Genomic DNA, 24,529 nt, shown 5'->3' with positions numbered 1-24,529 from the left:
GTTGTAATGTTCATTTTGCTCAATAAAAGTGTCTAAAGATAAAAACACTAATCATTGCTGGCAAAATTAAACCCAAATGTGCTGTTCCTAGATGTTTTGGTACTGGATGTCCAGATCTTCAGGTATAGCCAGTAGTGAGTCCTGTGTTCAGATAGCTAACTGGGCAGTGCAGTATTCATGGTAGGTGTGTCGTGGCGTAAACATCCCCTGTCAGACCTCCCCCCCCCCCCCGCCACCTTAAAACTCTGTTGGCTTGAGTCTTCACCCAGCAGCGGCGCTCATAGGTGGCCTGCTCCGGTATTTCCTCCCTCCGAAGGGGCTGGATGGTTCAGGGAGGAAGTCTGGAGGAGGCCGCAGGCAGCCTATGGGTGCCACTGCCGCTGCCCAGGTGAAGACAAGCTGAGAGAGTATTAAGGTAGCCGGGGGGGGGGGGGGGGAGACGGAGATGGGACAGAGCAGCGTGGAGGGTACAGGGGGTGAGGGGAGACGCACCCCCTGTAAAATGTTCCTGGTTGTGCTACTATAACTGGGCATAGGTAAGACTACTTTTTATATGGTCCAGGCTGCCTGGTTAGCTAAATGGGTGCCTGCACTGAATATTGCTTGTGCCCACATAACTCACAGCTCTGACCTGATTCTGTCCCCATACTGCCCCAGCACTAACTGGAGAGTTTTGTGGCAGTCAGAGCGAATATTTCTGCCTGGTTAAATCACTGCGAGTATCCACTTCGAATGTCTTTTTACATCCCTGCTGTGATGTGGAGCAGATGATCTTGTTGGAAAGCAAGATCAAGTTTTGTTTTTTCTTTTGCTCTTGTGTATTTTTTTTTTTTTTTGACAAAATGTCCAGTATTACTATAATGAACCCAGAACTTGTCTGTGTAACTACCGGTTTTCATGTAAGAGACAGATAACATTTGAGTTGTGTGTTCTGATTTTGCTGTTTTAAAATGGAAAGAACCACTGAGATTTTTAGAAGGTAGAATTTTTTTTTTTTTTTTTACTATTTTTGAGAGAGATGTATTTCTAATGTATTTTTTTCTCTTTTTTTTTTTATAGAATGGGCAAAAAAATCAAAAAAGACTCGGACCTTCTTACAAGAGATGTAAGTTTTGCATCATAGTATACTGCAATATAGTTATGGCCCTTATTTTAGAAGCCCTATTCACAATTTGCATGTGTATATACCTGCGATTACAGATGACTGTCACAAACACGGGTAAAACCTGATTTTAGAAAGCCAGCATTTACACATGTCAGTACTATGTGTAGGTTACAAAGGGGCATGATTTGAGCAGGGCTTAGGTAGAACTAAAATCTACACATATATTTCCCATTTCAGGTATGTCCTAATATTTATTTACTTATTGGGATTTATTAACTGCCTTTATGAAGAGATTCACCCAAGGCGATGTACAGCAGGTACAGTTTATTATAAAACTTACAATTTTGTTAACAGCATAACAATAGTAAAATAACCAAGAATAAATATAAATACAATAAATGAGGTAAACTTGAAAACTGTAAATTGAAAACTTACCGTGAAACAGTATAAAAAATATACACATTTAACAACACTGGAATTCAAATACCACAGATAATACAACATTAGCATAATATTAATGATATACCTTTATAGGAGGAAAGGGTTAGGATGGCTATATCAATGTTGGGATTTACAGCTGTTCCTTTTCACATGTAGGTTTGCAAAAAGTGCTTGTTTGAGCCAGCCATTAAGGGGAGAAATTAAAGGAGTTTTCCTCTTTTATTCTCCGATGCTTATTTCCCTTTCCTGTTTGTAAATAAATAAGGATTGAGGCTTCTGTTGTTAACCCACATGTATACATGTTGCTAATTTGTAAATGGGAGGCATGCATGTGTAAGTAGAGGAGTAGCTTAATGGTTAGAACAGCAAACTGAGAAGAGTCTAGTGAAAGTCTACCATGGCTCCTTGTGATTTTGGGCAAGGCATATTTCAGTTGATGGAACTTGATGAGAACATTCACAGAGTTAATGTATTTCATGCAATTGAAGAGATTGGAATACTTCAAATATAAAAGAAAATCTGTACTGACGTATCACTCCATGGTGCGACTTCACCTTGAGTACTGCGTTCAGTTCTGGTCGCTCTATCTCAAAAAAGATATAGTAGAATTAGAAAAAGTTCATAGAAGAGCAACCAAAATGATAAAGGGGATGGAACGTCTCTCATATGAGTGGAGGAGTGGCCTAGTGGTTAGGGTGGTGGACTTTGGTCCTGAGGAACTGAGTTCAATTCCCACTTCAGGCACAGGCAGCTCCTTGTGACTCTGGGCAAGTCACTTAACCCTCCATTGCCCCAGGTACAAATAAGTACCTGTATATAATATGTAAGACACATTGAGCCTGCCATGAGTGGGAAAGCGCAGGGTACAAATGTAACAAAAAAAAAGGCTAGAGAGGTTAGAGCTCTTCAGCTTGGAAAAGAGACAGATGAGGGGAGATATGAGTTCTACAAAATCCTGAGTAGTGTAGAACGAGTAGAAGTAAATCGATTTTTTTTTACTTGTTCCAAAAGTACAAAGACTAGGGGACACTCGAGGATGTTACATGGAAATACTTTTAAAACAAATAGGAGAAAATAGTTTTTCATTCAACGAATAGTTAAGCTCTGGAACTCTTTGCTGGAGGATGTAGTAACAGCGCTTAGCATATCTGGGTTTAAAAAAAAGATTTGGACAAATTCCTGGAGGAAAAATTCAGTCTGCTATTGAGACAGACATGGGGAAGCAACTGCTTGCCCCTGGATTGGTAGCATAGAATGTTGCTGCTAATTGGGTTTCTGCCAGGTACTTGTGACCTGCCTTGGCCACTGTTTGGAAAACAGGATACTGGGCTAGATGGACCATTGGTCTGACCCAGTATGGCTACTCTTATGTTCTGATTAAATATATTGATATAATAAAGTTATTCAAAGTTGTTACATTGCAAGAGGCTTGTGAAAAATTACAAGAGGACCTTACGAGATTGGGAGACTGGGCATCTAAATGCAGTTGACTTTAATGTGAGCAAGTGCAAAGTGATGCATGTGGGAAAGAGGAATCAGAACTATATAGCTACGTGATGCAGCATTCCACATTAGGAGTCACTGACCAGGAAAGGGATCTAGGTGGTATGTTGAAACCCTCTGCTCAGTGTGCGGCATCATCTAAGAAAGCAAATATAATGTTAGGTATGATTAGGAAAGGAATGGAAAACAAAATAAGGACGTTATAATGCCTTTGTATTGTTCCATGCTGTGACCGCACCTTGAATACTGTGTGTCATTCTGGTCACTGCATCTCAAAAACATATAGTGGAAGGGTGACGAAAATGATAAAGGGAATGGAATGACTTCTCTATGTGGAAAGGCTAAAGCGACTAGGACTCTTCAGCTTGGAGAAGAGACATCTGAGCTGAGATATGATAGAGGTCTATAAAATAATGAGTGGAGTGGAAGGGGTTGCCGTTAATTGCTTACTCTTTCCAAAAATATTAGTACTAGGGGGCACGCAATGAAGCTACAAAGTAATAAATTTAAAACAAACTGGAGAAAATACTTCTTCACTCAACATGTAATTAAACTCTAGAATTTGTTGTCGGAGAATGTGGTAAAATCAGTTAGCTTATCGGTGTTTAAAAAAGGTTTGCATAACTTCCTAAAAGAAAAGTCCATAAGCCATTATTAAGATGGTCTTGCGGAAAATTCACTGCTTATTTCTAGGATAAACAGTATAAAATGTATTGTACTGTTTTGGGATCTTGTCAGGTACTTGTAACCTGGATTGGCCACTATTTGAAACAGGATGCTGGGCTTGATGGGCTGTTGTTCTGTCCCAGTATGGCAATGCTTATGTTCAAAAGCTGGGAAGATTTTCTAATCCTTCCATCTTGTAATGGATGAAGAGGCGATCTTTAATTTCCTAAAGACCAGAAGATTGGTTTGAAAAGTACTTAGCGTGCTCTCAGTTTCAAGGCATTTAGGAGGCAATTCTATAAGTGGGGTCCTCTTTATAGGCACCTTGATGCTGTGTAGTGAGAGCCTATTCTATAATGGCATCTGAGCACCTGCATTCTATTATTGCGGTTTTGGGGGCACTTAAAAGCTAGGCGCCCGAGTTGTATCAGCCACAGACCTATTGTAACAGCAGGCACCTAAGTGTAGCAAGGGCACACTAACTAACTTACAGTATTCTGTAAGTTGCACACATAAGTGGCAGCACCACCCATATCCCTGCCATGCCCATATGAATGCCCCTTGCATTTGCACACTGTGCCACTTACGTACAACCTACCTGTCTTAGAAACGTAGAAAAATGAAGGCAAATAAAGACCAATTTGACCTATCCAGTCTGCCCATCCATGCCATCTACTCTCCCTTTCACTATCTTAGAGACCCTATGTACTTGTCCCAAGCTTTCTTGAATTTGGGTACAATTTTCGTCATAACCACCTTCACTGGGAGACCTGCCATGAATTCACCACCCTTTCCATGAAGAAGTATTTCCTCAGGTTCCTTTCACCTTCATCCTATGCCCCCTTGTTCCAGAGCGTCCTTTCAATTGAAAAAGACTTGCCTCCTGTGCATTTATGCCGTGTAGGTATTTAAACGTCTCTCATACCTCCCTTCTGCCGCTTTTTTTCCAAAGTATACATATTGAGATCTTTAATTCTGTCCCCATACACTTTATGATGAAGACCACGGACCATTTTAGTAGCTCCCTTCTGGATTTATTCCATTCTGTTTATATCTTATTGAAGGTGCGGTCTCCAGAATTGTACACAATATTATAAACGAGGTTTCACCAGATTCTTATACAGGTAAATCATCACTTTCTTTTTCCTACTGGCTATTCTTCTGCTTCTGCACCCAAGCATCCTTCCAGCTTTTGCCATTGCCTTTTGAGAGTAGCCTAATGGTTAGTTCAGTGGATTCAGAACATTGGGAACTGTGCTCGATTCCTACTGCAGCTCCTTGTGATCCTGGGCAAGTCACTTAACCCTCCATTGTCCCAGGTACAAAAACAGATTGTGAGTCCACTGGGGACTGAAAAAGTACCTGCAAATAGTATATGCAAATTGCTTTGGTTGTAGCCACAAAAACAGAAGGCAAAAGTAGAGACTAATAGACGATTCACCACTGGAGACGTGAGTCCAACAGTCTTTATTATATCAAAGATAACGACCCGCTAAAAAGCGTCTGCATCAGGGGTCAATAAATACACCAAGTAGTGAATGCAAAACCAAGAGTCCTACTTGTATGTGTGTTGTCAGCTCACTGATCACGTAGCACCAAACAGAATATGCTGGATACAAACTATCAGAGCAAAAAGGCAGTATATCAAGATCATCACACACTATCACACCCAAGTCCCGCTCCTCTTTCATGCACAAAAGTTCCTTTTAATATTTGCAATACGTCCAAGCCATACAAAGTTGTATGCATCCCATCTCTTTAGCTTTTGTCCCACCAGCCTTTACACCATCCTGTGATATTTCTCAAACAGTTCCTCCAAGAGCCCCCTACTGTTAACCTCACCCCTATATATCTGATATTAGCCTTTGCCCACTGAACGAAAACGCATCTAGAGTATCCTCTTCGTTTTCATTTAGGTATATTTTTAGAAATTTAATTTGTCATAATCAGCTGTGAAGCCAGATACTGTGCTGTACCTTCATAGCTCATCTACAGTAATTGGCATCATTTTGCATTGTGTTATTGTAAAGAAGATATCCATGGATAATACAATTTTAGATTCTGTAGGTCCCGCCTTTATCCTTCTAACATCTCCATTCCATCTAACAACTTCCGTTAAATGTTCCACTGTGATAGTAAATATCAAAAGAGGACAATTGGCACAGATCACGAGACCCAGCAGGATTGATACCATGAACTGAAGAACTGGTATGCATCTGTGGAAGTGGAGGAGGTAAGAACATTCCAGGAACAGGAGGAACTGAAACTCAGAATTCCCAAATTTGCTGGATCAGTGACCACCAGGAAGCAAAAAGAAATGGTGGTTAGCAGTTCCCTTCTTAGATACAGAAGTGTGTCCATCTGTCGACCAGACATGTCTTGGGAGGTATGCTATCTGCCAGGCACCAGTATTAGAGACATTATGGAGAGTTTGCCAAGGCTTATCAAGCCTACTATTATCCATTGATGCTCATCAATGTTGGCAGAAACAATACTTTCTGCCAACATTGATGAGCAATGGATAACGTTTTTGATACGTTTGGAACGATACTTTTAGGTACCCATCCAAACTTATCAAAAATACTCATGGCTTTGGGAGAGAGGGTGAAGCAGGTGTGTTGGTGGTGGTCTTGTCACTCCTTTCTGTTGAGGGTAAAGGCTGAGGCAGAGAAGCTTGCATCCTGGAGATGAACGCATGGCTGTGCGAATGATGAAATTAAGCGCGTTTTGGTTTCCGGACCATGGAATGATTTTCCAAGGACTTCTGAGCAGAAGTAGTATCCATCTGTTAAAGAAGGGAAGAAGTGTCTTCGGCAGCAGACTGGCTAACCTGCGGAAGAGACCTTGGGTGGGGTGATCAAAGCTCCCAAATAAATATGAGCCCTCAGGTAAGAGAAACATTAAATACCTCTATAGAAATGGGGAAAAAAGGGCAGCATCTGGAAAGCAGTGTACACTAATGCCCATACTAAGGGAAATAAGGTTCTGAATCTAGAGGCTGTGATTGAAAAGGCCGACTTGGATTTAGTGACAGTTATGGAGATGTAGTTCACTGAAAACTATGACTGGGACCAGGCTATAATCTGTTCAGAAAGGACAGGGTAGGAAGAAGGGAGGAGGAGTGGTGGTATATGTTAAAGATAATATTAAAGTAACAAAATTGCAGGACTTACGAGGTAAGGAAAAGGCACTGTGGATTAATCTGGAAAGAGGGACTAGAAATGATGTTTTCATTGGTGTGGTATACAAGCCTCCTTTACATGCAGAAGATATGGACAGAGATTTAATTGAAGACATTCAAAGTACATAAGTAATGCCACACTGGGAAAAGACCAAGGGTCCATCGAGCCCAGCATCCTCACATCCTGTGTGAGGGTGCGGTGTGTGTGCAGGTTGTTGATGTGTGTCTTTTTTTGTTTTGTTTTGTTTTTTGCTTGGGGGTTGGGGGATGTGCTGTGCTGGCAAAGTGGGTTGGATTGGTGTGTGGCTTTGAGGGTGTGTTTCTGTTGTATTGTGTGTGTGTGGTTTTGTCTGTCAAGGAGGTTTGTGGAGGGGGGTCTTTCTGTTGGTGAAATGTAAATGTGGTTGTAGGGGGGTCAGCCTTTGTTGAGTGTTGTTTTTTTTTTTTTCCATGTTTTTTTTTTTTTTTGTGTTGTGCTGAGGCAGCAGTGTTGTTTTAGATGGGCGGAAGGTAGAGGAGCACGTTCTTTGTGTGTCGGTATTTTTTGGCTGTTTCAGGGCTGCTGTAGGGGAATGCTGGAAGAGAAATGTGCTGTTGGAAGCAGCGCCATCTTTTTCCATTGGGCTTGGGTTCTGGGCATCCTGGAGGTGGGTGACGGCTTGCCTGAGGACGGGGATGGTTGTTTTAAGTTGGCGGAAGGGATAAGAGCACGGTCTCGGGCCGTCGGGGGGTGATCCGGTATGTTTGGTCCATTTCAGGCCGGCTGCAGGGGAATGCTGGATCATTTATGCGCTGCAGGAATCGGCGCCGTCTTTTTCTGGGTGCTCGGGGAATCCCCCGAGGTGGGAGACGGCTTGCCTGAGGCTGGGGATGGTTGGGCACGTCCTTGGCCGCTTCGGCAGAAGGGGGTGGGGAGTTACCTGCAGCCGCCTGAGAAACCATGTATTCTTTGTTTGTTTTGTATTATTAGTTTGCATTTCTGTTGAAGAAAGAATGATGGAGGTGGTGCGTTGGTGTGTGGTTGTTTCGTTAGTTTGGCAGCCAGTCTTCAGCGATTCCTAGGCAGGGAAGGAGTACTCCTCCCCCTTCCTTGGTCGCTGTTTGCTGCTGGCTGGGTCGCGGGTAATCCTTCCAGCTGGGCCGCAGCTTGTCCTGTTCGCCCACGTCCCAGATGGTGACGGGCACGTTGTTTTCCGGCTCCTCTGACTCCATGTCAAGCGATCCCCAATATAGTCTGTGCTATAGGCCCTCTGTCACTCTTCAGTACTGGCATTAGGCATTTAAAAATTTCTCTCCCCCCCCCCGGTCTATTTTTGCACATACCCACAGCAGGAATATTCTTCTCTCGTTCCAGCGGTGGTTCTGTGCTCTCCGTGCTGCACAGATATTGAGCCATTCTGCTGGGGAATGCTCCTCCCTTATTGTCATGTAGTTTCCTCTGATTGGTCCGTCTTACGTTGCCTAGTGTTGCCTGGGAACGGTGTTGTGATGGTCCTTTGTGTTTCAGAATGTTGAGGGTGTTTTTTCTGATTGGTCCGTCATGCGAGGGCGGGGCAGAGAGACATGGTCAGTGTTGTGGCTTCACCACCATGAATCCATGAACCTTTCAGTGAGTGACTGAGTGACTTCAGAACGTTGTCTTCAGAACGTTGAGGGTGAGTTTTATTATAGTAGATAACCAATGATACTGTGAAGACAAAAAAAAGGGAGATGGTAGGTCTAAACAGCTAAAAGGACCAACAAAACTGTGAAGGTAAAAGAAAGGGCGGTCCGAAAAGAGGGAAACAGTGGGTAGACGTGGATATGGAATGAAGGAGAGGTGAAATGTAATAATGAACTATAGCGCGGGTGCAGAGGAGAGGATAATGTGAGCTACATCAGAGAACTGTAGAACGTGCTGAAAACGGACTGACAACTGAACGATATAGCAGACTACTGAGAGAAGCAGTAAACAGTGGAAAAATCGGGTGGGTCAGTAGAGTACAAGTCCAGATTCGCAAGTACAGAAAGATGTATAACTCTAAGCAAGGAATGAATGTCAAAATCAGAGTGCCGCGTGGGGAAGAAAAGAGGCACTAGGAATCGATAAAAAAAAAGAACAGTGAAAAGAATTGGGTACGGCATGTGAACAATAAACATTCTAGTGCTGAACTAAGTGTAAAAATGAGGCACAAACTGGGAGCAGTGTAAAGAGGAAAAAGATGAATACAGCGAAAACGCTGAGAAAGGGAGTAAGCTAGAAAGCATACGCTGGGGTAGACAGTTGAAGAGCAGGTAGAATTAAGCCAAGAGCGTAACCAACTGAATCAGTAGAGAAAGAAATAGGGTGTGCAAAACCAAGTTTGTGCAATAGAAAGAAATGATGCTTATCAAATGAAAGAAGAGGCAGGTCAGGATAAATATTAAAGTCCCCCAAAGAAACGTTTGAAGGGGGCTAGAAGGTATAGATATCATTGATACACACTGGTCAGGAGTGTCGCAGCCCCAGATGGGAAGGTATTTGGTGACTCTCCTTCAGCTCATTTGGATCCATAGTGGCACCAAACTTTAAAAATGAGTTCCATAAGCTATGTTATTTATGCTTTCTCCACTTGTGTTTTTTAATCTTTTTGTATAGCTTTCCTTTGATTATTTTTTGTAGTGTACTTTATTCAGGTTGTTTCATATGTGTTTTCTTTCTCTCTCTCTTTTTTTTAAATTCTTAATTCAGTTTACAAATATCGACTAAATAAATACTTGTACAGCAAAGTGATAAAAATAAGACAATAATAAATGAAAAAAAAAAATCATACATTGGTAACCTAAATACAAAGAAATATCACTCCACAAATATTAATCCAATATTGTTCTTTCTCTTTATTGTCAGTGTTTTTTGTTTTTAAATTGTTCACCCATTTGGTTTCATCAGATTTTTTTTTCTATGTAAGCTTTTCTTTCTCATGTTCCATAAATTTGCATTCTTATTAGTTTCTTTGTGTTATCTTGTCTCTTTTGGTATCTTATTTGTGTGAATTTGCCTATATGTTTTTTGTTCTCTCCTATGTCATTCTCATTTTCTCTTTCCGTTTTCACTCCATTTTCTATCTCTCCATCTTCTCTAGTGATGCTGTTTCTTTTGAAAGTAGCTAGTCGAATATAGTAGCAAGAACAAAGAGAAACTTTTGTTTACTTTAAACATTGTACACCACAGTTAACCATTTGAATCCTATACAAATAACATTTCCGTCTTCTTTTGAAGGTTTGATTTGCTTTTTTCTTTTTCAGTTTGAGCCACTATTAATTGAAAGCAGAAATGCAGCTACTGTCGTGTTGATGCTTAGTTCTCCCGAGGAGGAGATTTTAACCAGAGCATGTGATGCTATATACAGATTTGCAGACAAAGGTTTGTTTTACAATATTGTTTAAAGGGTCATAGATTTAATACTACTGCCTTTCTGTGGTATAACCAAAATAGTTTTCATTTATTATATGCAGGTACCGTTTAGACTAGTGGTTCTCAAACCTGTACTGGGGAGATTTGCATATAATGGAGGTGAGAGGCATGCAAATCTGTCTCGTGCATATTCATTAGGAATGGAATGACATTTTCATCTTGGGTGCTATTTTGTTAATAGTGCACAATATTACTTAATAGTACACACTATCCAATATAGCACTATACCAAGAAAGTGATCATGCATGCACTAGCATACAACTGTGCACACAATATATGTCCAGCGCCTTCGACATGGTTGACCATGGAATATTACTACATATCCTAGAGTATTTTGGAGTTTGGAGGTAACGTTCTCAACTGGTTCAAGGGGTTCCTAACCACACGATCATACCAAGTGACATCTAATTCGACTACATCAGCCACATGGATACCTGAATGCGGAGTTCTACAGGGATCCCCCCTCTCACCGACCTTATTCAACTTGATGATGATACCCTTGGCCAAACTACTATCAAACCAAAACCTCAACCCATATATATACGCAGACGACGTAACGATCTATATCCCATTCAAACAAGATTTAAAGGAAATTTCCAATGACATCAACCAAAGTCTACATATCATGCATTCATGGGCGGATGCATTTCAGCTGAAACTCAATGCAGAAAAAAACCCAATGCCTTATACTCATCTCTCAACATAACACGAACAAATTCACCACCATTAACACACCAAAACTGAATCTTCCAATTTCAGACACCCTAAAAATTCTTGGAGTCACTATTGATCGTCACCTTACACTTGAGAATCATGTGAAAAACACAACCAAGAAGATGTTTCATTCAATGTGGAAATTAAAAAGAGTAAGACTTTTTTCTTCCCAAGGACTGTCTTCTGTAACCTAGTACAATCAATGGTGCTCAGCCATCTAGACTATTGCAACGCACTCTATGCTGGCTGCAAAGAGCAAATAATCAAGAAACTCCAGACAGCCCAGAACACTGCAGCCAGACTCATATTCGGAAAAACAAAATATGAAAGTGCCAAACCCCTACGAGAAAAACTACACTGACTCCCACTTAAAGAACACATCACGTTCAAAATATGTACCCTAGTTCACAAAATCATTTACGGAGACGCTCCAGCCTACATGTCAGACCTGATAGATTTACCACCCAGGAACGCTAAAAAATCATCCCGCACATTCCTCAATCCTCACTTCCACAACTGCAAAGGTCTAAAATACAAAGTAACGCATGCGTCAACCTGTTCCTACTTGAGCACACAATTCTGGAATGCGCTGCCGCGCAACGTAAAAATGATCTAAGAACTAACTAACTTCCTCAAACTACTGACAAGGCATACCAAAAAGATCAACAAATGTGAACCCCTACACATAGATCCAGAACTGCCTCACGATAACTGCTTGTTATTCTACTATCCTGCTTTATTACTATCATGTCACCCAAGATCCTTATGCTATACTAAATGTATATTTTCTTTGTTATTTTCATATTACCCAAGATCCTTATGCAATACTAAATGTATAATTTCTTATTTATTTCCATTATTCATGTTGTAATGTAAGCCACATTGAGCCTGCAAAGAGGTGGGAAAATGTGGGATACAAATGCAATAAATAAATAAAATCCAGAAGTGAAAATAAATGAATACTGACTTTCATTTGTTGGCATCCAAGTATTCCATCAACTTTATAAAGTCGGTTTTCAAAAAGTGAGGAATTACTCAAGTGCTAACAAGACAGTGGACAGTGCTCAACAGCATAATTCATACTGCATAGATTAAAATAATACTTTCATACTTTAAAAAAAAAGAATGGATATGGAATGTTGAATATGTTTTGAGAGTGATTCTTCAGATTGTCATGCAGCATTTCTATTGCCTTTTGTGCCTTGGATAGTGCTTATGGAATACTAATGGCATGTGAGATGCATGTTTGCATTGAAGATGTTGCACTGAGTTTGCTGTTTCTGAAGATTTAATAGATCTGTGGCCTTTTGCAACTCAGGTCTATCATGGAAGACTTGTTTGTTTCTGTGTGTTTTTTTTATTAATTTTAGAAATGAGCAATATGATCTGAGAGTGCAAAATCGATACATGATAAGCTAAAGTTCATGTTGAACACGCTGTGTACTAATTTAGTAAAACTGTATGACTTTATTTATTTATTTATTTATTCGTTCGTTCTTGTATCCCACAATTATCCAAAAACGAGTTTTGGTTCAATGTGGCTTACAGTTGACAGTCAGTAGGAATTACATTGTTTCATTACGGTTTGCAAATTTATCTAGATTTGGAATAAAGGTGGGAGAGGGGAAATAGAGGTGTAGCACATATTCATAGAGTATATAGGAAGAGGAAGCTAACAGATCTGTGTAGATTACATTTTTAAGATTTGTCTACATCATTGCTAACATATTATCCATAGCATTTCTTGAAGAGGTAGATTTTTAGTTCCTTGTCATCAAGCAGATGAAGCCATTACGTATGGGTTATGTCCATCAACCAGCAGGGGAGATAGAGAGCACTCAAACTTTCACAGTGCCCTCTTGGCCAGCTAGCTCCACTGCCTCTTCAGTATTCTCTATCTCCCTTAGCAGGGTGGCTGCAGCTTGTTCGAGCTCCAGAAAAATCTGCCGGGAGGTGGTTCCTGGCTTGCCATTTGTTAACCGGGGTGTTGGAGGCTATAGCAGCTTCACTTTAAAGGCACATAGGTCAGCCCTTTCCCTGCCTTACCCATACCTCCGTGGATGTGGACATATTGCCTTGTTTTCCCTTTGCATGACTCCATCCTAGATCTTGTTTCGGCTCAGTGGGCTGACCCCGAGGGACCTTTGAGAGTTTCCAGGGCTATGGGGCAGTTATACCCTCTGCGTGAGGGACATATGGCTCGTTTTCAAATGCCTACAGTGGATGCCCTAGTCACTGCGGTGACAAAGAGAACTACCCTCCCTGTTGAAGGAGGTGTTGCCCTGAAGGATGTTCAAGACCGTAGGCTGGAAACAGCGTTGAAACGGTCCTTTGAAATTGCAGGTCTCACTGTTCGGGCGTCTGCAAGCAGCTGTTATGCTGTGAGAGCCTGCCTAGCTTGGCTGCAACAGGCAGTGGCTCAGCCCGGAGATGGAGCGGAGCCCTTCTTGAATGTGGCTCCGCGGATGGAGGTGGCCTTGTCCTTTCTGGCTGATGCCCTTTATGACCTTGTCAGAGCTTCGGCTAAACAAATGGCAGTAGCAGTGGCGGCTCGCCGTCGTCTGTGGCTACGGCACTGGGCAGCGGACATGGCCTCTAAGCAAAGGTTGGTGAAGTTGCCTTTTCAAGGACTTCTCCTATTTGGTGAGGAGTTAGAGAAAATTGTGAAAGGCCTGTGTGATCCAAAACCCCAGCGCTTGCCTGAAGATAGGCAGAGGCCTTCCTCTAAGGGCCAGGCGGTCCACTCCTCGTACAGACCTCGCTTCCGTGAAGCTAGAAGGTACCGCCCGGGGCGTTCTGCTGGGTTCACTTCTCGTGCCCGTGGTCAGCAGAGGAACTCATTTCGCTCGGACAAGCGTTCCGCAGCTGGTGGCTCAAGACCAGGAGTTCAGGGGCGACCCTCTCAATGATGGTGCGCCGGCCCTCTCCTCGATGCCTGTCATCGGAGGACGGCTTTCCCTCTTTGTCGAGGAGTGGGCCAAGATTTCCTCAGATCAGAGGGTTCTGGACCTGATCAGAGATGGATACAGAATAGAATTCAACGCCCCAGTAAGAGACGTGTTTGTGGAGTCCCGATGCGGTTCTGCCGTCAAACGGGCGGCGGTGGAGGAGACTTTACAAGGTCTGTTTCAGTTAGGGGCAGTGACCCCGGTGCCTCCCGCCGAGCAAGGCTGCGGCCGATACTCCATCTACTTTGTGGTGCCGCGAAAAGGTGGGTCCTTTCGCCCTATTCTGGACTTAAAAGAAGTGAACAAGTCCTTGAGAGTGCGGCATTTCCACATGGAATCCCTGCGCTCCATCATTGCGGCGGTTCAGCCAGGAGAGTTTCTCACGTCTCTAGACCTGAAAGAAGCTTACTTGCACATTCCGATTTGGCCCCCGCACCAGAAGTTTCTGAGGTTTGCGGTGTTGGGAAAACATTTCCAGTTCAGGGCCTTGCCTTTTGGCCTCGCCACAGCTCCCCGAACCTTTTCGAAGGTAATGGTGGTAGTAGCTGCTTTTCTCAGGCGAGAAGGTATCAGGGTTCACCCGTACCTAGACGACTGGCTCATCAGAGCAGACTCTGCAACAGAGAGCTTACAAGCTACAGCCAGAGTGGTCTCAGTACTGCAGTCTCTAGGCTGGGTCGTCAATATGGCCAAAAGTCACCTGTCCCCTTCACAATCTCTAGAGTTTTTGGGGGCCAGGTTCGACACAGTCTCGGGCTATGTGTTCCTACCCGAGCTAAGGCGGTGCAAGCTTCAGAATCAGGTCCGTCTGCTCCTGAGGATGCCCCGCCCGCGAGCTTGGGACATTGTCTAGCTGCTGGGATCGATGACAGCCACGATGGAAGTGGTACCCTGGGCGAGAGCGCACCTGAGACCTCTACAGTATTCCCTACTCCGGAGATGGTCTCCTATTTCTCAGGATTACCAATGCAGACTTACTTGGCTCCCTGCGGCCCGTCTCAGCATGGAGTGGTGGCTCTCGGACAGCATGCTGCGGCGAGGAATGCCGCTGACGCTCCCCGTTTGGTGCCTAGTGGTAACAGATGCCAGCCTGAAGGGCTGGGGCGCACACTGCAAGGGGAAGCATGCCCAGGGTCTATGGACACCCGAGGAGTCGGAGTGGTCCATCAACCGCCTAGAGTTGAAAGCGGTGTTTCAGGCACTTCTGGCCTTTCAAGTGACCCTGGAAGGATTGGCTGTCAGAGTGATGTCGGACAACACGACAACGGTGGCCTATATAAATTGACAAGGCGGAACAAGGTGCAGAGCACTAGCCGCGCAGGCCGAACTGATTTGCCACTGGGCCGAGCTGCATCTTCAGTGTCTGTCGGCAGCTCATATTGCAGGTCAGAGCAATGTGCAGGCCGATTATCTGAGCAGGCATCAGATCGATCCAGCAGAATGGAATCTGGCAGACGAAGTATTCCTGCAGATCTGTGCCAAATGGGGCAAGCCCGTGATGGATCTAATGGCGACAAGTGCCAATACCAAAGTCCCGTGCTTCTTCAGCAGACGGAGGGATCCTCGCTCGGCGGGGTTGGATGCCTTGGCTCAACCCTGGCCTCCGGGTCTACTTTATGTGTTTCCCCCATGGCCCTTGATAGGGCGCCTGCTCTTGCGGATTCGGCTGCACCCAGGAGTAGTGGTCCTCATCGCCCCGGATTGGCCAAGGAGACCTTGGTATGCAGACCTCCGACAGATGCTCCTGGAGGCTCCTCTGCCATTACCTCTGGTACTGAACCTCTTGACTCAGGGACCGGTAGCCATGGAGGACGCCGGCTGCTTTGGTCTTACGGCATGGCTATTGAGAGGGCGCAATTGAGGGATAAAGGTTATTCCAATAAAGTTATTTCCACTCTCCTGCAAGCCCGCAAGCGGTCCACTTCCGTGGCTTATGCCAGGATTTGGTGCCTGTTTGAGTCTTGGTGTGCTTCCAGAGCCATTGTTCCAATGCGGGCTCCTGTCTCGCTGATTCTGGACTTTTTGCAGGAAGGTGTACAAAAAGGCTTGGCCTATAATTCCCTGCGGGTGCAGGTGGCAGCGTTGGCCTCCCTTCGTGGTAAGGTGGAAGGCGTGTCTTTGGCTGCTCACCAAGATGTGGCACGGTTTCTTAGAGGGGTGCTTCGGCTCCGACCTCTAGTGCGAGCACCCTGTCCAGCTTGGAACCTGGGGCTAGTTTTGAAAACCCTGCAGGCATCTCCTTTTGAGCCGCTTCGGCGAGCATCGGAGAAAGACTTGACACTGAAGGCCGTTTTTCTGGTGGCCATTACCTCGGCGAGACGGGTGTCAGAGCTCCAGGCGCTGTCCTGTAGAGACCCATTTCTGCAATTTTCAGAATCCGGAGTCACGGTTCGGACCGTGCCTTCCTTTATGCCTAAGGTGGTTTCAGCCTTTCACTTAAACCAGCCTATTTTCTTGCCCTCTTTTTCAGAGGAAGAGTTTCCAGAATCTTTTGGGCAGCTGCACCTTTTGGATGTGCGCAGGACTCTGCTGCAGTATCTGCGAGTTACTAACTCTTTCAGGACTTCTGATCATCTGTTTGTTTTGCTATCCGGTTCTCGCAGAGGGTCTCCAGCGTCTAAAGCCACTATTGCCCGCTGGCTCAAAGAAACTATCTTTTCAGCTTATCTGCTGGCCGGCAGGGTTCCGCCTGTAGCCTTTAAGGCACATTCTACTAGAGCGATTTCTTCCTCTTGGGCTGAAACTGGAGCACTCTCTCTTCAAGAGATATGCAGTGCAGCAACATGGGCTTCTAAGCTCTCCTTTGCCCGACATTACAGGCTGGATGTGGCTGCCAGGAGGGATGCGCGTTTTGGTGCACAAGTGCTAGCGCGTGGTGTGGCTTGTTCCCACCCTATCTAGGGATTGCTTTGTTACATCCCATACGTAATGGCTTCATCTGCTTGATGACAAGGAAGGGAAAATTAGGTTCTTACCTTGGTAATTTTCTTTCCTTTAGTCATAGCAGATGAAGCCATGAGCCCTCCCTGTATGATTGTCTGTATGCTGTGAATCTGTTTTTCAGGTTCTGTTCTAATTTCCTGAAGTTCCTTCCTTGGGAGAAAGTTGGAAAACAATCTTCAGGATTCATGTTCAATTTAAATTTAGGAGGATGTGTTCATTCCCTCCAGGAGGCGCGTGTGTTCCCCTCCAGTTCTATAAATAGGAGGATGAGTTCATTCCCTCCAGTGTGTTGGGAGGATGTGTGATTCCCTCCAGGAGGCGCGTGTGTTCCCCTCCACTTATACAATAAGGAGGATGAGTTTATTCCCTCCAGGAGGATGTGCATTCCCTCCTTTATGAGTTCATGCTCTTGTGATGGGCCATCGTTCGCTGTGAGGAAAGCGCTTGTGATTCCCATTGCGGTTTGCCATACTGCTTTGGAAGCTTCAAATACTGAAGAGGCAGTGGAGCTAGCTGGCCAAGAGGGCACTGTGAAAGTTTGAGTGCTCTCTATCTTCCCTGCTGGTTGATGGACATAACCCATACGTAATGGCTTCATCTGTTATGACTAAAGGAAAGAAAATTACCAAGGTAAGAACCTAATTTTCCCTTCTTTTCTAAATTGAAGGTAGTATGTAATGCTTTGTGATGACATGTTTATTAAGATATTGTATGTAATTCCCGGTGGTGGGGGGGGGGGGGGGGGGGGAGGAGAGAGATTTTGAATGTTTTTGATCTTCGTAGGGGTTTATATGATGAATGTTTTAGGATATGTATTTTGTTAAAATAAAGAGTCATTATTTAGAGTATTGATAACTAGATATCTTCTTTATAATTTGTTTTTGTTTTGTTTTTTTCCTTTATATTTCAACAAATTTATATATTGATTTATTTGGATTGTTGATTGTTTTTGTTTGGTAGTCCTTTTTTATATTATTATAGAGATGCATATTCATTAGGGATATCTTGAAAACTCTATTGGCTAGTGGCCCCCAAAGACAGATTTGAGAACCACTGGTTTAGACTATGATCTTTGTTTATGATTCTGCAGTAGTTCATCGACACTACAACACTGTTTGTCATTAGATGTTGAAATTATATTTATTGATTTAGGATTTTTTTTTGAAGAAGTTTCACCAAGATGGTTTATAGCAAGTTCAACCTGGAGATAGACAATAAACCATTACAAATAGTAAAATATTCACATAACAGTATACATTGTGGCATAGTGTGCTACTTACAACTACAACACAGTGTGCATTAAAATATCTTTAAAAGGACAAGATGGAACATTAAGACTATTGATAAGATAGAGCAATGATTTTCAGCCTTCTTCATTTTGTGACACACCATCAGTTTTTAAGGATGTGTAATTATATATTTCAATAACAAGCAGTTCTCAATCCAGTTCTCAGGACACACCTGCATGACAGTCTCCATCGTATGTAAATACAGCATCTCACCGCATGGCATCAAGGCACTTAAAAGAAGGTGCTCACTTCTAGATTTCTCTACTGTGTCCAGATTGTGTGCAAAGTTGTACGCTAGTGCATGCATGATCACTTTCTTAATAGTGCTATATTGGATATTGTGTACTATTAACGAAATAGTCTCCAAAATGAAAATCAGAATAAAACAAAACAAAAAAAATCTTGCAGACATGGGAATGTACACAAAACAAAAACGTTTGGCCTGCACACCCCTACTTGCAATTTCAACTATGCACATGAATGAGTACTGGCACTTTCACCATATATGGATGTAGTTAACAACATGGGCTAAAGTTAAGACATTATTTTACCTCTTAACTTCTGCTATTTTAGCACAGGTCCCATTTTACACAATGAGACCTAGGGCTCTGTTTACTAAGCCACGTTGTAGGCACACTAGCATTTTTAGTGTGTGCTAATGCTAGAGACACCCATATATTCCTATGGGTGTCTCTGGCATTAGCACGTGCAAAAAATGATAGCGCACCTTAGTAAACAGGGCCCTTAGTTACTAATAACCTGGATTAACGGTAAAATAACATGTCTTAACGGTAGTCCACTTTGATATCTTCCCTCTATAAAATTCTACAAAATATCATGTATAAGAGCAATTTGTTAAGAAGCCAAGCTCCTAAAAGCTATCTTAACATTTTAAGGCCATTTTAAATATCAGAGAATTAGGCACAAAATTGCTCCTGAATTACTCCTCTAAATATTTGGCTAAAACAAGGAACATTGATGAAGGACTTCTGCCTAGCACTAGGGGAAGCCTCCTTTCCCTCTCTTTCCTGGAACAAGTCTTCTAAGCCCAATCGATGTTAACAGAATACCTGGTCTCCTCACCAAGTATAGAATAAGTAACTGCAAACTAAAACCAGAAATGTGTACACAAAAATTAAGCTGAATCCCCAAGAAGCCAGACTCTGCATTCAGTGCAACACCAAAGAAATAGAAATAGAACCAGTGATGCATGACCCCCTGCACTGTGCAAAATATAAAGCTGGGTCATTCCATGCCAAGTGGTCTAAAATTAAAAAAAGTTCCCACCATCATGTTCTCCAATTTTGTTCAAATTTTATCTGTTGCGCGAGTCAGGTGTTAAACAAAGTTTCCCAAAATTTGAGGTCTCTAACTGCAATAGTTGCAGATCTAGACTCCCTTTTCTGAGAGGTTGTCAGTCCATGAGCGCACGACATTTACCAAAATGCCATTTTTGGGGTCTAATAAAATCCAAACACATTTATAAGAATGGCTAAAAAATTCAAATCCTGTACAGTTTTTGATGCTAATTCCGATGAAATACATTTTAACATTATGGATGCAAAATGCAGTCAAACAAGTTGACTCAAAGTGTGCATCAAAATTGGTCGCGACTCATCGGAACATATTTGGACCAATATTCAGACCGCAACAACTTCCATGCAAAAAAAGATACGGACTTGAAATTTGAACAAGCATTATGCTTGTGCTGGACATAATACTGCCAGATTTGCAACTAACCAGCATCTATAACTGCCCTGCAGGATCTGTTCAAAGTTGGACACTCAGCACAAATGGTAAAATGTACCAAAGTTCAAAGCCAATTATTAAAAAAGTCTGCCTGAATCAGCTTGTGAACAGTATCATCTGAAAGAGAAAATTGTGCTCTACAACACTGATATGTTTTTGTTTTGCAATGCCACCATTAAGTAGCCTTTTACTCAGGTCAAAGTATGTTATATTTTGTGTGCGCGATGTATTGTGTTTGTCCATGATGGCTGAGCCATTACTGGTTATCACATTGAAGCCAGTATCCCCATCGCCATAGGGGCCATGCCCGATAGCCATGCAGTCACAGCCATGGGTGGGTATCTTTACTGCAGGATCCCAAGCCTGATTGTGGGTTTCTTTACTGTAGGACCCCAAGCCTGATTGTTTCTTTACTGCAGGTTCCCATGCCTACCTTCTTCAGTTACTTCCTCATTCTGAAAGCATCATTGATCTGAAAGAGAACGGTTTCAGGGAAACTATATTGCCGACCAGATGATGTCACTGATGGAGCTGGAATAACAGCAATGATAAGTTGTTCTGGGATCCAGCAAGTATCGCGTCTTACTGGCCAGTAAAATGAAGTACCGGGACCATGAGGATTGTAATATCTGTAATCCCGGTAGCAAACCTTCAGGGGTGGTAGGCTCCCTTCAGCCGTCCACAAACAAAGTCCTTCCAGACAACACAGCTTTTAGTTCCAAACAGTTTATTTCCCCTCCTCCACAAAATCTCAGTTCAAGGGGGTTAAAGTCCCATTCAGTTTCCAAAATAAAGCAACAAGAAAAAACTTCCCTTTAAATCCAAGTTCTCCCCCAGTTCAACAGCCTGGGTTTCAGTTTTAAAAGTCTTTCTGCTTGGGTGGTTGCAGAATGGCAGTACACCGCCCACAACACAGCTAATTGACTCCTGTGACCACCCACTGCCTTCAGTCCCTGCAACTCTGCCCCAAAGTACAATTACAGTCCATGTCAACTGGCTCCTCCAAACCTGGTGTGTTGGTCTCTCCCGCCTCTCCTTCCTCCAAGCACTCCATTAACTCTGCTTCTCTGCTAGGCTGTTGGTTGGAGACCTTCTCCCCCTCCCAGGTGGAAGGAATCTTGTACTGATTTCTAACCCAAGGGTATTGAGCTTTGTCATCCCTGCTCCCCCTTCTGGCCCTCGCCTGCCATAGCAGCTGCTCTTTCCAGTCCTTTTCCCCCTCCCTTCCACATGGGGGCCATATCGGGTTTTGGGACCTACCACCCCGATCCCTTCTCTCAGGGCCTTGTGGGGAATGTAGTCTGGCCCCATACCTCCTCCTGAGCTGCTTAGACCCTCCAACCTCCTTACAGGATGCATAAAGCTTATGAAAGCATCTTTCTGTTCAACTGATGTTTCACAAACATTTCCAATCCACCATAACAGCGCACAATAAACGATTGGACAATCAACAAATAAAATACGAAGGAATAAATAATTATATCAATACTTTAAAGCGACGATTAAGACTCAATTTCCTAGAAATGAAGAAAAATTAGCGCATCAAGCGTACTAAATATAACATACTTTGACCTGAGTAAATGCAAGAGGGGTGTACACATGGGTAGAGAGTGAGTGGGCCACAGGTGCAGCACTTGGTGACTTGCCCAACGTATAGAATATCATCCGTTCTGCACGACACATTATTATTATTACTAGTAAAAAAAGGCCCGTTTCTGACAGAAATGAAACGGGCGCTAGCAAGGTTTTCCTCGGAGTGTGTATGTTTGATAGAGTGTGTTTGACAGTGACTGTGTGTGTGTGTGTGAGAGAGAGAGATAGAATGAATGTGTGTGTGTGTGTGTGTGTGTGTGTGTGTGAGAGAGAGAGAGAGTGAGACTGTCTCCTGTGTCCCCTGCCCCCCTTTCCAGCCACTCAGCGATTGTTCTATCTCCCCTGCTCCCCTTCCAGGCACCCAGCGATTCTCCTCTGTCCCCTTTCCCCCCTGTAGCCACCCAGTGATTCTCCTCGCCCCCCTGCCCCCACTCCAGCCGTGTGTGTGTGAGAGTGAGTATGTGGAAGACAGAGACAGTGAAAGTGTGTGTGTGTGTGTGTCTGTGTGAAAGTGTGACTGAGAGTGAGTTAAGAGAGAGAGTGAGAGTGTGTATATGTATTTGTGTCTGTGTATGTATGAGATAGAGAAAGTGTGTGTGTGTGTGTGTCTGTGTGAGAGAGTGTGTATATGTGTGTGTGTGTGTGCGCGTGTCTGTGTGAAAGAGAATGTGCGAGGCTAGTGTCAAAATGAAGAGACAGCAGCAAAAGTTTGCATAGCAGAGCACAACCATTTGAGCCAGTTGTTACCTTATCTCCCCTGCCGTCCCCTCCATACCCAATGATTCTTTTTTTGTCTTCCATCCCCTCCGTGTCCCGTGTGTGTGAGAGAGAGAGAGAGAGATGCTAGTAGTCCCTGTGACAGTGGAGGGTCAGTTGCTCCTTATAGGCAGTTGAGAGTGAGAGAGAGTGAGAGAGAGTGTGCATGTGGTGTTTTTTTTCCTCCCCTCTCATCTCCTCCGTGTCCCTTGTGTGTGTGTGTCTGAATACAACGGTTTATTTTGTTTATATTTCTCAAGTGTAGTGAGAATGTGTATATGTGTGTGTGTGTGTGTGAGAGAGAGAGTCAGAGAAAGTGTATGTGTGTGTGAGAGTGAGTGTGTTGAAGAGAGAGACAGTGAAAGTGTGTGTGTGTCTGTGTGAAAGAGAGACTGTGAGAGTGATTTAAGTGAGAGAGTGAGAGTGTGTATATGTATGTGTGTCTGTGAAAGAGAGTGTGCAAGGCTAGGGTTCAAAATGGGAAGACAGCAGCAAAATGTTCCATAGCAGAACACAACCATTTGAGCCATTTCTCAGTTATAGGCAGTTAAGAGAGAGGGAGATAGTGAGATAGTGAAAGGGAGTGTGTAGTGATGTTTTTTTTTCCTCCCCTCTCATCTCCTCCCTGTCCCTTGTGTGTGTGTGTTCTAGAGAGAGTGAGAGAGAGATTAGTTTGGATGTTAGAGATGCAGTGAGAGGCAGCTGTGGGAGGGGGGGTTGTATTTGAGGGAGTCTGCCACTCTCCTTGTTCTGTGTGCCACATGTGATGTTACTGAGGTGCAGCCAGGCATCAACTCCTTGTGAGAAACTTCTCTGACCTGCCTTCTGTGATGTGTGCTGCTGTTGATCGTATCTGTGGTCTCGGGACAGCCTGTCTGCTGACACCATCACCGAGCCTGTCTGCGTCGCTTGAGTGTTGAAAAGCAGCAGCAACAACAATGAAAAAGACTTGCCTCTCTCCTAGCCCGATCGTAGCTACTGTTTAGTGTTTTTTTTTAATTGGTGGCTCGTGCCAGAAGGCAGATTAATGATCGTGTGAGGACATTTTCGTGCAGTTGCTAACAGTAAAAAGAAAGACGTATGGTGCCCTCGAGATGAATTAAGTGTATTGTTTTGCGATGTTGTCAGTGTTGAGGCTGCATTTTCACCTTTTCGTAGAAATCCTGAGTTTCATGAAAAGGAGATCAGGCTGACAGGCGGTCTCAGCGTCTTGTTCTTGAGGACATACCTTTGACACCTTTGCTGCATCAGCATGCAAGCGCTAGTTTTTTTGAGTGTTAGGGAACTTGTTTTAGTCATCTCACATTGGTCGTCTGTGCAGCTGCTCCTCCTCTTCCCTTTGATGTCGTTGGCTGTGCTTCTCCGGGGTTTTCTCCAGGGGCAGTGATGTAAGGAGAGAGTCTGAGCGGCTGCAGAGACCTGGCAGTCTGAGATGGTTCTGAACGGAGGTGCGTTGTATGAGTTGTTTTTCCTGTGGCTCCCCCCCCCACCCGTCGTCGATGTTGGTGAATTGCTCCGCCTCCGCCCTCAACGTCATAACGTTTGACGCGAGGGCGGTGAATTGCTCTGCCTCCGCCCTCAACGTCATAACGTTTGACGCGAGGGCGGGGCCCAGAGACTGTGTTTTTCGAGGCTTCAGAGCTTCGAACATACGAACCTTGGCTTCAGTGACGTCAGAAGCCAATAGAACGTTGAGGGTGCGTTTTATAGGGAGCAGATGGGCGTGGCTGAGTACTGAGGGTGAGTAGTCCCAATAGTAGCCTAGCCTACCAGGAGGACAGGAGTTCAGGGCTTCACTGCCACAGATGGAGTGAGCTTCAGAACTCTGAGGGGGGATTTTATTTATATAGATTAACATTTGTATAGCGCTACCAGAATCACGCAGCGCTAAACACCTGACAGAGAGACAGTCCCTGCTCGATAGAGCTTACAATCTAAAAATACAGACAAGACAAATAAGGACCACTGACCTGATGTTAGTGGGATGTGCCTAATATTCTAGAATGGCTTAGGTATACCTAGGTGCCATTATAGAATTGGTGCTAAGCATGCCCGATTGTGGCTTATATTGAGGTGCCAAGTTATAGAACTGCCCTTATAATCTGTAGTCCTGTATCCTGCTAAACTGCCTGTTAGTGCTGGCATCAGAAATATCTTGTTTGCAGAGCAGAAGCCTTAGGTGGCAATTATGTAAAAGTTATGTGCCAT

General features: G+C 43.8%; 1 protein-coding gene across 2 annotated transcripts in view; it reads left to right on the top strand.

Annotated features, from left to right (window-relative positions):
- Nucleotides 1-24,529, top strand: part of ARMC3 (armadillo repeat containing 3) — a 194,910-nt gene that overhangs the window by 9,261 nt on the left and 161,120 nt on the right. For both annotated transcript variants that reach the window (XM_030199322.1, XM_030199315.1), the window contains exons 2-3: nucleotides 1,060-1,105; nucleotides 10,161-10,278. In XM_030199322.1, the coding sequence (XP_030055182.1) occupies nucleotides 1,060-1,105; nucleotides 10,161-10,278 (164 nt within the window). The remainder of the gene's footprint in view (nucleotides 1-1,059; nucleotides 1,106-10,160; nucleotides 10,279-24,529) is intronic.

This window comes from Microcaecilia unicolor, chromosome 1, assembly GCF_901765095.1.
Source record: "Microcaecilia unicolor chromosome 1, aMicUni1.1, whole genome shotgun sequence".
Lineage (NCBI taxonomy): Eukaryota > Metazoa > Chordata > Amphibia > Gymnophiona > Siphonopidae > Microcaecilia > Microcaecilia unicolor.
Note: the sequence above shows the minus strand (reverse complement) of the source record. Positions and strands in the feature narration are given on the sequence as shown.